General features: G+C 36.4%; 1 protein-coding gene across 2 annotated transcripts in view; it reads left to right on the top strand.

Annotated features, from left to right (window-relative positions):
• Positions 1 to 17,065, top strand: part of ERP44 (endoplasmic reticulum protein 44) — an 86,172-nt gene that overhangs the window by 23,326 nt on the left and 45,781 nt on the right. Inside the window, exons 2-4 of one of the 2 annotated variants that reach the window (XM_036856622.1) lie at positions 8,038 to 8,110; positions 9,853 to 9,892; positions 14,719 to 14,834. In XM_036856622.1, coding sequence (XP_036712517.1) covers positions 8,038 to 8,110; positions 9,853 to 9,892; positions 14,719 to 14,834 — 229 coding nt within the window. The remainder of the gene's footprint in view (positions 1 to 8,037; positions 8,111 to 9,852; positions 9,893 to 14,718; positions 14,835 to 17,065) is intronic. The other variant, XM_036856623.1, reaches the window with a different exon arrangement.

Raw genomic sequence — 17,065 nt, 5'->3', positions numbered from 1 at the left:
GGTTATATTATTCATATTTGAATTATTTGTTTTTGCATAGAATTTGTTTTCCCAAACATGTCTGTGCCCACCATATTTTGAGTTGTTTAATGAAGAAGGTTGTGACTGTTTTAATGTTTCTTTATAAAAGCAGATTGGTTCTGACTTGTCCAAAATGGGTTGCCCTGATATTATAGGAAGGTTGTATCACTGAGCAATTTAAGGGTTAAAGTGGCTTTCCAGTGCTATTCTATACTTAGCCCTATTTTTCCCCTCTCTTTGAACTTCTGGTTCATTATAATGCTTCTGGGAATACTAACAGTGAGATGTGCCTTGATTGATACTCAGCTTCAATACAGTGCCTGTCAGCCTTTCTCTGGGGACCTTTCATATCTCTTAGCTCCTTGTAGCTAACTGCAGACCTCTATGTTTCTGCTGCCTGCCAGCTTAATGCAAAACTGAGAGTGAGAGTAGTGGCCTCAGGGAGGAGAAGCTGCCTGGGTCCCATGGCATTGGGACTTCAGGTGGGAGGCTGATTTGTCAATCTGGATTAGAAATAGAAGGGAACTGTTGCCTGGTACATTACTTATTTCTTGCTATAGAAGAGACATAGTTTGTAAAGGGCTTTGAGAAGCTCCCAACAGAAAGGCAGGTAAATGATAGATTTAGCAAAAATACACTAAGCTGTTACTGCAGAACTCCTAGCAGATGTAATGGCAGTTGAGAACAGTAATGCTGTAGGGAAGGAAACATCCTCTATTGAAGCTTCTATTTCTTGCCAGTAATTTTCGTGTAGAAATATCTATTCAAGCAGAAGGCAGTATACTTTGAAAAATTAACATCAATGTAGATTTCTAATGAGATTTTAGATTCCACATTTTTCTAAAATCACAGTATTACGCATCTCAATACAGAATGCTCACGAATGAGTATTGCTGTATTCATATTTGAGGACCAAAACCATTGTACAAAGTTTAAAATGAATTCACATGCTTGTAGAGTCAAGAGTTTTGTTCTCTAAGGCAGTGGTACTTAATATGCATAGGAATCACTTGGGGATCTTACAAAAACGGAGATTCTGTTTCAGTAGGTCTGGGGTGGGGCCTGCATTTCTCACAGACTCCTAGGTGATGCCAGTGCTGCTGGTTCAGGGACCACCATTTGAATGCAAGGTTTTAAGGTATTGAGTTTTAAAACAAACAAACTCACCGGAAATACTTTCTATATTCTAAACTCATTTATACTAAGATATTCTAATAAAACACTTAAAGTAAGGCCTAGCAAATGCTTTTGTGACTGTAAATCTTGCTAACAGAAATAATATTTAATAACCTCTTCTTCCTGGTACTTTATTAGCTTCTGGTCCTGAAAGTCCGAAATCATTTATTTTCATGACTGAATTAACAACCTTACAATGGAACAATACAAGACGTATTGGACTTTTATCCACTAACGTAGCATAGCTATTTTTAAGTGAGGGTATTCTATGTGCTGAAGTGTCTGGAAATCATGCCAAGGAATAGCTGGGGGAACTGGAAGAGGGTATTGCTGGGGATTCGTGACGGCTCTTAGACAGCAATAGAGAGGGGTTTCTGCAGTGGGTGGGAAGATCACTTCTGAGAGTCCCTCTAAATCTGAGTCTGTGAATCATCACCTAGTATTGTGCTTTTCATCATTACATTATTAAACACAAATTTTAATACAGACTTCATTCCTATCTGATAACCTTATTTTCCTCAAACATGTTAAAAATATTTATTGACTATTCCCATTTCTGAACCCCTTTCCCGTATTTCTTACTTCTAACACCCTCCCTCTAAATTCTTAGTGTATTACCATAATCCACCCATTCATTCACTTAGTACATATTTGAGTGCTCATTGTGTACTGGTAGGGTACTGTAGTAGGTGATATGCGGGGTACAAAATTGAATAAGGAACAGTCTCTACTTTCAAGGTACTCAAGAGGAGGCAAGATGGCACAAATAATCTGTGTGAAAAATAATATGTTAACACCCTAAGAGAGTGCTCTGGAGGTTCAGAGAAGAGAGAAATTAATCACTCTTGTCTGGGACCATCAGGAAAGGCTTCATAGAAAAGATAGCATTTGAATTGGGTCTTGAAAACTAGATAAGCTTTCCTAGCTGTTTCAAGCAGAGGAAACTACATGAGCCAAGTATGGAGGCAAGAGACTAAGATGACACATTTTAGGAATTGCAATTACTAAGACGCCTTGCATTCTTGGATTTGTAACTTAGAGGATTTGGACCATTTGTGAGTGACCCTTGAAGGGTCATGTAGTAATTTTTCTGAGCTACTGATTTTATTCCCTTCCTAAGAGCCTAATGTTTCAAGTCAATGACTGAGGCTAGTGATTGGTTTAGCTTAGCATTCATATCTTGGTCCATCTTTATTTTTCTCTATTCTCATTCCATTCTCATTTTACCGCATGTTATATGGGAGGACATTATATGCTTATTAATAATTTAGAACTTGTGAAGAGATTGTTACGGTTCCTCTCAGTTGCCAAGAGTCTACTGCAAATAGGGTGACCATATATATAATTTATTGCCCAAACTGGGACCCTTTTGAAAGAGAGTGGTGCTATTAATAATATTCCAGGGCAACAGGCATAACCTGGGTTTGTCTCAAGCAAGCTAGAGTATATGGCCAACTAGAATGTATGGTTACTCTAACTATAGTTCTTGTTAGTTGGAATATAGAATATGGATGGGGATCAGTACCATGTGATGTAGGAAGGCAAGTGTGGGCTAGTTTGTGAAAGGTCCTAAATGCAGGCTAAGGAGTTAGGCTTTTATACTGTAGACAGCGAAAAACGCTTGGAGTTTTTTTAGGAGCAGAGGAATCGATATATGCAAAGCAGCATTGGAAAAGACTAGCCTGGACTCTGTGGGCAGGTTGGATTGAAGGGAGATATCGATTCAGAGAGTGTCATAGTACTCCCCTTTAAGGGTATATTCAAATGGTAACTACTTGAATGGTCTTAATGTACTAGGAAAATGTATTTATTTATTTTAAAAATTATGCTGAGAGCTTTAATAACTCGCTTCCAATATGTGTTATTATTGATGTTAGTTCGTACTTCTAAAGATCCTGTTAGGTTGGTGTCTTGTTCAATTAATGTTTTTTTTCAAAAGAGGAATAGCACTGGGGCCTAGCAGTGAATGCCAGAGCATTTTGTATGTGTTTGTATTATAGCATGTTTATGTGTTAATATTGTAACAATTAAAGTTTGACCTAACATTGAGAGAGAGTGCACAGTAAAAAATCTTCCCAAGATTTATTTCTAAAATACTTTTTTTTAAAATCATGTAACCAACTTTTCATTGCATCTTGTTTCAAACTGATGTCTAATTTAGAGAGAATTTTGATTTTGCAGTAACTCCCACTTCCCTAACCTACATTTTTCCTTTTTCTATCCTCATGGAGTAGGTTGGCTTTTGGGAAAGAAAAGGCATTTTCTACCAGGAAAACCAGATAAAGCATCATGGAAGAGGGAATCAATCCTTGAAGGATTGATTATGCAGTAGTGGAGAAGAGGACATTCCACATAGAGGAGACCATGTATGCAAAGAGAAGGAAGCAGAAAAATTGTGGGGCATGTTTTGGGAAAAGCAACTGGCTACTGGGTGGCTTAAAAAATGCTGTGGAAATACAGCTAGTGCACTGGCATCACCAGCCAGTTAGGTGGTCATGAAGGATACAGGGAAATTAAAGGAAAGGAAAGCTTTTTTAGTTCCCAAAGATATCTCAATGTTTAAAAACCATCTAATGGAAGAAAATGTACTTTACTTGCTAAAGAAGCTCCTATTTATTTATTAAATTTAAAAAAATTTTTATACAATTTTAAAGGTTACTTTCCATTTACAGTTACTACAAAATACTGGGTATATTCCCTGTGTTGCACAATACATCCTTGAGCCTATCTTACACCCAATAGCTTGTACCTCCCACTCCCCCACCCCTGTATTGCCCTGCCTACCCCCCAGCCCCCCCACTGGTAACCACTAGTTTGTTCTCTATATCTGCTGAGTCTGAAGAAGCTCCTATTTAAAGCTAGCCTTTCACTTTATTTATTTATTTATTTTTTAATGAATTTGGGTGCAGTGTTTACTATTTACTCTGTGCCTTTTATATAAGATCATATCAGTAGACATATCTCAGACTGAAATATTTAATATTTTGTACAATAAATGCATGTGGAAGGAATTATCTAATGAATTATAGAAGATTATTGGAGATGCTTCTCAGTTTTCTTGGCAAGAAAATGAGCTAATGAACTGAAGAGAGTGACCAGTTTGTAAAATATTTCATAAGTTTATGTCTGTATATTTACATATGTTGTAATATTCCATCATTAGAGGCTAAATTCTCCATGACTATTAAGATCTATGGAAAATTTCTGTGTAGGTTTTTGTTGTTTCTTTAAAAAAAAATTAAAAGTTTACTTCATGTCTAAATTTAAAAATTAAATGATTTCCCTCCTCCCTTCCTGGTTTAGAGCTACTTGTCTTTATTTTACTTAAGCACTATAGCATTTGACACATAAAGGTGTTTCCCCAGGAGAATATTTTTTCTGCCCGGGGCTGACATGAAAAGAAACGATTTGTCAGACTAGTGGAGCTTGCTAACAATTCAAATAAACAACCTGTCTTTCCCTTCATACTGCATATTAATAGAAATGTTAATGATAAATTGCCTCTTTTACACCCTACAGGGAGGAGAGATTATTGGGTCAGCGACAGTTTTCTTGTTTTGGGCCTTCTTAAACACAGCTGTTAACAGAATCCTTCTTACCAGTTGCATGCTTATTAGCACAATGTTTCTTACATAATGGTTATGTTTAATACAGCCAAATTGATTGTGCCTCATTTTTGTCATTATCTAACGTAAAAAGCAATTAAATTTAGAATATACTTCTCTGGAAACATGTATTTTGATAGGCAGTAACTAACTCTTCAGAAATGGGCTTCCTTGGATTATACAGCTGAAGGCCATGATCATATCTGTATTTATTATCACTTTTTTCTCCCCTCCTTACCACCACCACTAGTTTGAGAGCTCCTTGAGATACAGCATGCATGCTATGCCTTATGCATTTGTGCCCTCAGTACCTAGCAGACACTGTAAATGACTGTCAAGTTATTTAATGACTTGAGTTTGATAATGACCAACTTTGTTGCTTTATTTTTATGTGGTCTTCTTGAATTTTTCTTCAGCATACAATCCACTCTAAAATCTTCCTTTATCAATATAATTGTTAGAAACAAGACAACAGGCCCCAAATGGAGTTGCTTATGCTAAGCCCCACATCACCAAACTGAGGCTTAACTTACAGTTTAGGCTCTTCCAGAAATGGAATCTAAACCTGTCAGCCCGGAGTCTCCTGATCAGCATGTGTTAGGTAATCTGCCAGATAGACCCCTGCCATCCTCTAAAGGAAATTAACTTTGCAATAACCAATCCAGTTTTTTTGCCTAGCATAACGTCCTTGTTCCTGCTCCCCTCTGCCTATAAAAGTCTGATATTTTGTACAGCTCCTTGGAGCTCCTTTCTATCTTCTAGATTGGATGCTGTGTGCTTCAAATTGATTTCTGCTCATATAAACCCTTAAACATTTTAGTACGCTTCAGTTTATCTTCTGACAGTTTATATAGTTGTCTAGAGCTAGTCATACACTGATGTGGGAAGGATCTGTTAATTGAGGTATGGGTAGTAAGTAATGACTGGTGAGGGAAGTCTGATCTTTCCAGTTGATTTTTGAGGTATTGAAAATAAATTAGTTATAGAAGTAAAATATTCAGGGATTTTAAGTTATCTAGCTTACTTTTAGGAGAGTATAATTTACTGGTTGCTAACAGAAATAATGTCAGCTATTAGCTACACTATTATGGTAACTTGAAAATAAGACTGGTATTATTCTTAGGTTTTTTCTAAGAAAAGAATGAATTTATAGAAATATTTAAAATAATTAGCTGGGCTTATTTACCTACCAGCATCAACCTGTCTCTTTATACTATTCAGAAATTGAATTGTTGGTGAATTATAAAATTTTGAGTTGTAACTGTTGTGAGTACCAAAAGTGTCCATGAAATGGGTGGGCAGAGGAGTGTCTTCAGTACCTTGATTGGGGCCTAATGTTAATTGTCACTTGATAAAGAGCAGTGGTTCAGTGAATGGATTTCCATATATAAATGGGATTGAACAAAAAACTGTCCAGGCATCAAATGGGTGCAACCTAAATGTCCATCAACAGAGGAATGAATGAAGAAGATGTGGTACATACATACAATGGAATATTACTCAGCCATAAAAAAAGAACAAAATAATGCCATTTGCGGCAACGTGGATGGGCCTAGAGATTGTCATACTGAGTGAAGTAAGTCAGACAGAGAAAGACAAATATCATGTGATATTGCTTATATGTGGAACAAAAAAAATGGTACAAATGAACTTATTTACAAAACAGAAATAGAGTCACAGATGTAGAAAACAAACTTATGGTTACTGGGTAGTGGGGGATAAATTGGGAGATTGGGATTGACATATACACACTACTATATAAAATAGATAACCTAGGGAATTTCCTGGCGGTTCAGTGGTTAGGATGCCATGCTTCCACTGCAGGGGGCATGGGTTCTATCCCTGGTGGGGGAACTAAGATCCTGCGTGCTGCAAGGTACGGCCAAAAAAAAAAAAGAGAGAAAAGAAAAAATAGATAACTAATAAGGACCTACTGCATAACTCTACTCAGTACTCTGAAATGACCTATATGGAAAAAGAATCTAAAAAAGTGAATATATGTATATGTATAACTGATTCACTTTGCTGTACACCTGAAACTAACACAACATTGTAAATCAACTATAGTCCAATAAAAATTTAAAAAAACAAATAGCAACATCAACATGGGTAATCCTGTTTACACTTTTGGGCCAAATGTAAGTTTCAAACCTTTTCTTATAGCTTGCTGCCAAAGCAGATGTGTGTCTCTTTTTGAAATTAAATACTTACGTTTCTACCTTTATCCTCTATGCTGATTTTTGTATGTATTCATTCCTTGGTTGATTTTATTTTTCATGGCCTTGTTCACCAGTCCCACCAAATAAGATGCTGAAACATCTCTCTTTCACTCATTGTGTTAGATATTATCAAACTACTTAACTGCATTAGAGACAATACACGATTTATTTGATTTTGTTGTTGTAACTTAATGCTTGTTTCTCCATTAGACAGTAAACTTTCTGAGTGCAAAAAAAAACAAAAACCCACAAAAAAACACATGATGTATTAAAGATGGAACCTAAAAATAAAATACACTAAATATTACTTTTTAAAATAAGTAAGCAGTTGTTAGTTTAGTTTAAAATTGTGCCTTTTCTTTGTTTTGCAGATGGCAAGCTGAGATTTTCTTTGAACACTAAGAAACACTAAGATTTTGATAAACTTGAATTTAGCGTTTTAGACACGTTAAAGTGGATGCACTTTACTGCTCTTAACTCTCTTTTTAATAACCTCTCACCTAACACATCGTAACTACCTGTAAGTGAAGACCCCGCAAGAAGGGCTTCTGGTTAACGATTTGAAAAGTCTTGAATTGTTCTTTTTATTATTTTGTTCTGTCTTAGAGACATGGTGGGATAGAATCAGCAAACTTAGCTTTGGTTTTAATATTCTTTCAAAACTGTTAATAATCTGGCAAAATTTTTCTTGTGGCACCAGAGATAAAGTTGTTGAGAATATTAATTTAAAACAGTGAGTACATTTTTAATTTTGAAAATTGTTTGGAAACAATCTCTTTTATGTATTTAGAAGTATAGGAAATCTATTGAACTAGTTTCTAGGCTTGATAAATTGTACTATTTCACTGATCTTGTGAAGGGTTAGAATAGATAATAAAGATTAAAACCAACTGATGGATAATTTTTTAAATAGGGGAACCAACTTAATTCATAAATTTTCTTTTTCTTTTTAGACTTTCAGCATTATTTGCCTTTTGTGGAACCATTTATTAATTTCACATTTTTTAAATTTCCAGGTAACTTGGGTTTTTACCCCTGTAACAACTGAAATAACAAGTCTTGATACAGAGAATATAGATGACATTTTAAGTAAGTACCTTGTTATTTTTAAAGTATATTTTCTTCTCTCTAAAGAGTTAGTTTATATACAAAAACAAAATAAAATCTCAATTATCTAGAACAATTGAGGAGCCAGCATTCTGATTACTTCCATGGTATACGGAATTAACTAAGCACTTTCGGTTTTAGTTTTTAGTAAAGTTTCTTAAAATGCGTAAGTCTACTTTCCTGTGTTACAAGTAAACTTTTAGTCTTGTTTTGTTTCTTTGCCTTGTCATGAATACCACTCTTAACAATTCAGAGTATTTTGTTGCTTAGAGGCCAGCAGTTTCCACTGTGCAGTATTACATGTTAATGACCTTAGGACACAGCCTACAATTTTTTTTTTTGTCTTTTTTTTTAGCTTTTAACTAAATCACCTACTCTGATCTCTTTTATTGTCATTGGTCCAATTAAGTTCAATAAGTGTTTTGCTTGTTTGCTGACAATGTGATTGTAGATACAGTTAACTTGGGGGAAAACATTTCTTGTTTTTAAAAGTAGTAGAGGGAATGTGAAGACGTGGTTGATAGAAAAATAACAACTTAGGAGTTTTAAGAAAATGTAGTGTGGATAAATGATGTCTTTTTTTTTTTAAGCATTCCATTTCACCCACTGGTTTGAGCAAAACTAAAAATAGTAAGAGTTAAAAGGAGTTATTCATTCACCATCATATACTGTTTTGTGTTCTTGGAACTGGTTTTAAATGCTAGAAAGTCTATTCCCATATTATGGGATCTCTTTAGAGAAAGGGTGCTATAAACTTCAGCCTGTATCAGTGTCACCTGGAGGACTTATTGTCAGTATTGCCAGGCCTGCCCCCAGTTTCTGATAGAAATTGCTAGACCCCGCCTAAGAATTTGCATTTCGACAAGTTCCAGCATGATGCTGGTGCTTCTGGTCCCAGGGATTACAGTTTGTGAACATCACTGCTTTAGAGTAAATAGCAAGTAGATAAAAAGTGCTTTGAAGGTAAACAAAGGAAAAAGAGAATCAAAACTTGCAAATCATCTTCACTCCTTTCATCTTTCAAATTCTAGAATATCTTTGTGGGTATGGTTTCTGTGTGTGTGTGTGTGTGAGTACTGAGTACTTGAGTTTATTTAAGTTTCTCTTTGTTAGGTTTAGGCAAAAGGAACAGATATATCTTTCTCATGTCTTCACATCCGGATATGCAAATAATACTGTTATATTTTACAACAGAGAATAACTGTTAAATGGGTAGGAACCAGAAAAGGTACATCTTATGCAACACTGTTATTTGTAGATTACTTGTTGCAACTAGGTGGCATCTGAGTTTTAGAAATAGATTAGTTATACAAGTCTATTCTCTGAAATAGGATTTTATTTGCAAAGCTCAGTTATTCATGAATATGGAAGGTCAAAAAATGGATTATTAAAATCCAAATCACTCCACTTCACTTTTTATGAGAGTATGCTATTTAGTAGCTTACTTTCCTGATCTGGGTTTGATTCTCTGTTTATTTTATATTCATTCAGTGGAGGTATTAAGATGGAGGACGATATAGAGGAAAGGAACAGGGACTCCCACAAATTATATAAGCTGTCCAGGACTCTCTGTATGGGTTTCTGAGTGAGAGATAAGTTACTGTGTATTTTTAGTGAGCCTTTAAGAATGGAAAAAGACCATGATGAAAACCATATCTTTAATTATGTCATAATTATGTAGACACGAGTAACTTAGGTTATTTGGTTTTGTTTTTCAATTTCAGACAATGCTGATGTTGCTTTAGTAAATTTTTATGCTGATTGGTAAGTAATATCTTATTTTTTTGGTGGGGGGGGGGAGTGCATCATTAAGTTTTTTTTTTTTTTTAAACTTTATAGAGGTGATTTTTCTTGGCTAGAAAGCAGTAAGTGGGAAAGCCTCTTTTTTTTTGTGAGACAATATTCCATATACAAAAATCAATTAAGGTTCATTCAAAGATGAAGCAGCTCAATTTGGTGAGCATTTGTTTTGAGAGAAAATATACCTGATTCCATTATCCCACATTTTAAAATAAAAGCAGGTAACATAAAAACTCAGATCTCTCTGTCTCTCCCTCTTTGTCTCTCTCTCTCTCTCTCTCTCTCTCTCTCTCACATACACACACATACACACACAATTACGTATTGCAATTCTCTAGTTTTCCTGACTGAGGAGTAAGGCAGTGTTTGGAGGTGAGGATGTGGGTGTGGCAAGTTTAGAAGGAAAAATAATGTTGACATTTTATAATATATACCATCTACTACTACTTACTACTTCTAGGAAGCCTTTACTCCTTTCCCTGTCTGAATTGGATTCTGTTTTGTGTGTTCATATAGTTCCCTATGTACCACATTCTTTTCTTGCTACATTTTTTTTTTTTAAGGTCTTTATTGGAGTGTAATTGCTTTACAATGTTGTGTTAGTTTCTGCTGTATAACAAAGTGAATCAGCTATATGTATACATATATCCCCATATCCCCTCCCTCTTGCATCTCCCTCCCGCCCTCCCTATCCCACCCCTCTAGGTGGTCATAAAGCACCGAGCTGATCTCCCTGTGCTATGCAGCTGCTTCCCACTAGCTATTTTACATTTGGTAGTGTATATATTTCAATGCTACTCTTTCACTTGGTCCCAGCTTACCCTTCCCCCTCCCCGTGTCCTCAAGTCCATTCTCTACATCTGGGTCTTTATTCCTGTCCTTGCCCCTAGGTTCATTAGAACCATTTTGTTTTGTTTGTTTGTTTGTTTTGTTTTGTCTTTCATCTTTGTGCTCTAGGAAACAGAGTTTGAGAGCAGAAATGTCTTACTTAGTATTCCCAGCATCTAGAAGGGCATAATATGTAGCAGATGTTAAAGAATGTGGCATGGGGTTAGGAAGAAGGGAGCTTCAGCTGGAGAGAAGTTTGAAACACTCACATAATCCTTATTCCTAGACAATCTGTATCTTATATGACCCTTTTAGGCTTACTACCTAGTAGATGCCACTACCCTACTTCAGGCCACAGTCCTGCAGTTTACCTAGATTCCTGTGACCGTCTCCTAGTTTATTTCCTGTGCTTCTAGTCCTATGTGTCCCCATTCTGTTCACTACAAAGTAAGCCCGAGTATGTTTCCTAAAGTGCAAATTGGATTAGTTTACACCTCATCTTAAAACCCTTAAATGTTTTCTGTTACCTTTGCCTAGGAGGCCCCTGATGACCTGGTCCCTTCCTTCCTCTGTAGCTATATCTCTTGCCTCTCTCCACTCCCACATTCTGTTCTGTTATACTGAATGTCTTTCAGTTTATGTAATATTCTGTATTCTTTCATCATTGGACCTTTAGTCATGGTACTTTCTCTGTCTGAATGGATCTCTCTTCTCTTACCCACTTGTTTACTTCCTTAAGTCTGAATCATCTTTCAAGTCTTGGATTAGATGCCACTTTCTCCAGGTCACCTTCCTACATCAATACCCCTACCCCTACTCTTAAGTCAGGTTAGGAACCCTTTTTATATCTACTCATAATACCACATACTTACCGAGTCATAACACTTGTATGTTGTGGTTTCGTTGGTACTTCCCTACTATATTAGTAGCTTTGTGAAAAGTTACCATATCTATCTTTTTTCAACATGAATCCCCAAGCACTTTGCATAATACTTGGCAGATAAGTACATAATAAATATTTACTGGATGAATGATGTATAGTATCTGTATTTAAAGAACTTCAGTAAAATGTTGAAGATACATAGAGAAAATACCATTTATAAAATGTACAACAAAAGGTAGCATTTTCCAAGGTAAATTAGGATTATCCAGATGTAACATTAGCCACAACATTTGGTAGAAGATTATTTAATTCAGTCCACTTTAAAGATAAAACTGAGATCCAGAGGAGTAAAGTATTTCCCCACGATCACCTGACTAGATTATGGCAGAGTTAAAACTAGAGTGCAGTTATTTTGATGGAGGGATTTTGTGTGTTGTAAGAAAAAGAAATAGAACATGCCACCAACGTTGTTGTAAAAAGTGAATTGGAAATGTGGAATAACTGCAGTTATTTGAGAAACATATTACCAAAGAATACCTGGAGTTGTTCATAAATTAATACTCTTTTATTCAACTGAAAAAACTTGGGTAACTGGCCATAGGACATAGACTTACACTGTGTGGCCTCAAAGGCTGGATTCTGAGTTCCCTCTGGAAGTTATGGATGTGGCACAGTTTAAGGAAGAATTCTCTAATAGACCTCCCTAAAAATATACCTGAGAGGACAATAAACCGTAGTAGGAACTTAATAATGCTGTTATGTGCCAGGCTCTTTACATATATTGCTTTTAATGCTCAGAACTACTCTGCAGGTAGGTATTATAATTTCCATTTTAGGTTGAGGAAATTGAGGCTCAGAAAGGTCAGACGGCTAGTAAGTGGTGGAACTGGGATTTAAACTCAGGTATGTCTGACTCCAAAGCTTATTTTTTTCCCCACTAGGTTATACTATTAGCAGGTGCCCCTAATCTGTCCCTGCAGAGACTTTTACCCATTTGGTTGATTTGTAAAGGGTCGATTCAAGTACTAGATTGGAGATTGGATTCTGATGACCCTTAAGGCCCTGTTAATAGATCTATTTGCTTTGGTTGTGTTACTTTTAATTTATTTTATTTATTATTTATTTATTTATGGCTGTGTTGGGTCTTCGTTTCTGTGCGAGGGCTTTCTCTAGTTGTGGCAAGCGGGGGCCACTCTTCATCGCGGTGCGCGGGGCTCTCACTATCGCAGCCTCTCTTGTTGCGGGGCACAGGCTCCAGACGCGCAGGCTCAGTAGTTGTGGCTCACGGGCCCAGTCGCTCCGCGGCATGTGGGATCTTCCCAGACCAGGGCTCGAACCCGTGTCCCCTGCATTGGCAGGCGGACTCTCAACCACTGCGCCACCAGGGAAGCCCTGTGTTACTTTTATAAACGTAACTTTCTATATGTATGAAGGTACAGTAATATTGCAATTGAATTTTTATTTCATCTTCCCCTTTCACATTTTGGTATTAAAACCGATCCTATTTTAAACATTAATCTGTGCTTAAGTGCTTACTGGGCAGCAAACTGGACAATCCAGAAAGGAGCCGTTAATATCTGTCTTTACCTTGCCCATAAGCCAGGAGCCTGTCCACTGATTCTTTACTAGGCCATATCCTAATTCTTCAAGAAACCATTAATCAGTCCTTACCCCTTGCCTCCCTAGCCCTCTAGAATGCTATCTTCAGCAAACTGTAAGAACCCACAAACCTGTGGTCCTAGCCTCTCCAGTTCCTCCAGTCTATCAGTTTATTCATTTAACAGACATCTACTGAAATGCTTGTTAGAATATGTAGTCAAATAAGACACGGTCCCTGATATCCGCAGACCCCACCCACCTATCCCAGATGGGAGAGATTTAAGAATGCTAAAAGAGGAAAGAGCCACTTGAAAGCGAGAGATTGAAGATACAGATTGTGTCTCCTTGGTATATTCTAGGACATCTCCTTAGGAAGTCAGGTGAGTGGGCTAGAAGAGTTACATACAAAAAGAAATAGGGAATAAGTATAAAGACTTTATATTTTTGTTGAATTATAGTTAATATGTATGACCTAATCACATGTGGATTAAAGAGCTCACAGGCTTCATTTAAGTAAATTTCTTGATGGCAAAGGGCTCAGGAAGCAATAGTAGCAATTATAGTTTTTTTTGTTGTTGTTGTTGACAAATACTGCATACCTTTTTCATATGAGAATGACCATTCTAGCCCAGCTGCTTGTGTGCTGATTCTGATCCTTCTCTTTCTTATCAGGTCCCTTTAATGACCCATAGAATATATTTGTGAAGTGGTTGGCCTGATTAAGCGGCAGTCAGAATTAGAGGTGTCAAGTTTCTGGAATATTGTGGGGTTTGTGCCCCCTTTTAAAAGCAAAAGCAAAACAAAAACTACAGACAAAGGAAACATGGACAGGAAAGTCTCATTTGGGGATTAAAAAATTTTGCTCCTGAACTTAGTATATTTAATAGTTTATAGACACAAAAGCCCATTTTAACCAGAGGTAAATTTTGAGGGGGAAATTCACTCTATACCATATATCATTTTTATAAAACTTATTTATTTAGTATGCTAACTTGCCTATGAGATTTGACTGAACTTGTCAGGTGAATCAGTCTAATATTTGCAATAAACTTACCATTTTAAAGATCTTGTAGTCTAAAAATATGTTCATTATTTGGAGAAAACTAATTTCCTTCATAAATGCCTGAGTCTTAGTAGTTACAAGTCCAGGTAGATACATCTTAGAGGGCTTATTTCAGACTTGTTTCATTGCCTCTGTGAGAGGTCCTTAGCTTTGTGCTCCATAATATTGGCCATTTTCTTCCAGTGAAAAAAAACCAGAATCTTTAAATTATCTGTCCAGTCTTTGAAATGGAATAGTCTTTGAATTCAAAATTGTTTTCCTCTCCAATGAATGACATCAGGATTCCTGAATTAACAGTGTGATTGTTAATTCTGTTTATTGTAATATGCTAAATATGAATGGATAACAACAGAAATATCAATAAAATTTTATTGCTTCTGATTTTCAGTTTTAATTGGTATCCTCCTCTGTGCATAGGTGTCGTTTCAGCCAGATGTTGCACCCAATTTTTGAGGAAGCTTCCAATGTCATTAAGGAAGAATATCCAAATGAAAATCAAGTAGTGTTTGCCAGAGTTGATTGTGATCAGCACTGTAAGTACCTCATAGGAAGCCGGGAAGAAACTGTCCTGTCCCCACCTCTCCTACACACACACACACACTTTTTTTTTTAATGCTCTGTTTTAAGTAGAGAACAAGCCAAAATGTTCTAGTGACCTTGGTTAAAATGTTAATATTTAATCTTTATGTACTTACAACACTACTTTCCATTGTGCCTGTGTGAGGGACTAAAAAATTTTTTTTCATTAAAATATAGTAGGGCAAGCATATAGGTAGTAAATCATTTTGGTTTTCTACCAAAGCAAATACCAAAATCAATAAATAAAATTGAAATATAGTTTTAGGAAAGAAAAGGATTTCTGTTAGTTTTAGAATCATGCAAAAATACTATTTGTAGTCATTTCAGATAAAACAATCTCAGATTTTGGGGTGGTTTCTGTTGTTTAAAAGATTATACTAAGATTGTCTTAGACTGTCTTTGAGGTGTAATTTGCTGTAGTTACTGATAAAAAGTTTGTTGGAATGAGTTATTGGTAAGTTGCCCTGAATTACAGAACACTCCCATTGTGCAAATTTCCTATCCTTTACGTTTCACCTGACAAGTAGAATTTGTGTGTGTGTGTGTGTGTGTGTGTGTGTGTGTGTGTGTGACATACAGATGGCCAAGATGCACATGAAAAGATGCTCAACATCACTAACTATTAGAGAAATGCAAATCAAAACTACAGTGAGGTATTACCTCACACCAGTCAGAATGGCCATCATCAAAAAATCTACAAACAATAAATGCTGGAGGGTGTGGAGAAAAGGGAACCCTCTTGCACTGTTGGTGGGAATGTAAATTGATACAGCCACTGTGGAGAACAGTATGGAAGTTCTTAAAAAACTAAAAATAGATTTACCATTTGACCCAGTAATCCCACTACTGGGCATATACCCTGAGAAAACCATAATTCAAAAGGACACATGTACCCCAGTGTTCATTGCAGCACTATTTACAATAGCCAGGACATGGAAACAACCTATATGTCAAATGATAGATGAATGGATAAAGAAGATGTGGTACATATATACAATGGAATATTACTCAGCCATAAAAAGGAACAAAATTGGGTCATTTGTAGAGATGTGGATGGACCTAGAGTCTGTCATACAGAGTGAAGTAAGCCAGAAAGAGAAAAACAAATATCGTATATTAACGCATATATGTGGAATCTAGGAAAATGGTACAGATGAACCTATTTGTGGGGCAGGAATAGAGACGTAGATGTAGAGAACTGACATGTGGACACAGGGTGGGAAGGGGAGGGTGGAACAAATTGGGAGATTAGGTTTTACGTAAATACACTACCATGTGTAAAATAGATAGCTAGTGGGAACCTGCTGTATAGCACAGGGAGCTCAGCTTGGTGCTCTGTGACGACTTAGATGGGTGGGGTGGAGGGCAGTGGGAGAGAGGTCCAAGAGGGAGGGGATATAGGTATACATATAGCTGATTCACTTCATTGTACAGCAGAAACCAACACAACATTGTAAAGCAATTTTACTGCAATTAAAAAAAAAATGAAAGCTTGTTGCATTGAGTTATTGATAAGTTGTCCTGAATTATGGAACAGTCCCATTGTGCAAATTTCGTATCCTTTACATTTCACCTGACAAGTAGAATTTCTGTGTGTGTGTGTGTGTGTGTGTGTGTGTGTGTGTGTGTACACTAACTTTTCACTTTGCTGATGAGGAAATGGAAATAAAGTGGCTTAACCAATGTCATACAGCCTAGTATCTAGTCATGGCAGGCTTAGAATCCAGAACTCCTGACCAAATACCTTCCTAGACCTATTTGCTTCTTTTCTGTTTAATTCAACAAACGTTTTGGGGATTTTCTGGTAAAAAAATTCCAGAAATGGCTAACAGCAGAGCATTTCAAAATATTATAAGCCATACCTCACATTTCTGTCTGCCATCGTTCATAACTAGATACGATGAAGGGAGCAATAAAAGGTTGTCAGTGCAAGCATGGCCTGCATTTCCACACTGCTTTCTGGATCTTTCCTCCCACCTTTCACTGACAGAGAACATGATGTTTTTGGTGTGGACTCTTATTTCAGATTTTTCTATTCTTTATGTATTTAATTAGACATTACAGTACAGACAACAGTGCCTACTTTCATTGAATTTGGAGTATAAGATCTGAAATTATGCTCTCAAGCTTACAGTTATTAGAAAGAAAAATTAACTATTGTTGAACAATACATATCATTTATTCT

The sequence above is a fragment of the Balaenoptera musculus genome, chromosome 6 (assembly GCF_009873245.2).
Source record: "Balaenoptera musculus isolate JJ_BM4_2016_0621 chromosome 6, mBalMus1.pri.v3, whole genome shotgun sequence".
Classification (NCBI taxonomy): Eukaryota; Metazoa; Chordata; class Mammalia; order Artiodactyla; family Balaenopteridae; genus Balaenoptera; species Balaenoptera musculus.
Note: the sequence above shows the minus strand (reverse complement) of the source record. Positions and strands in the feature narration are given on the sequence as shown.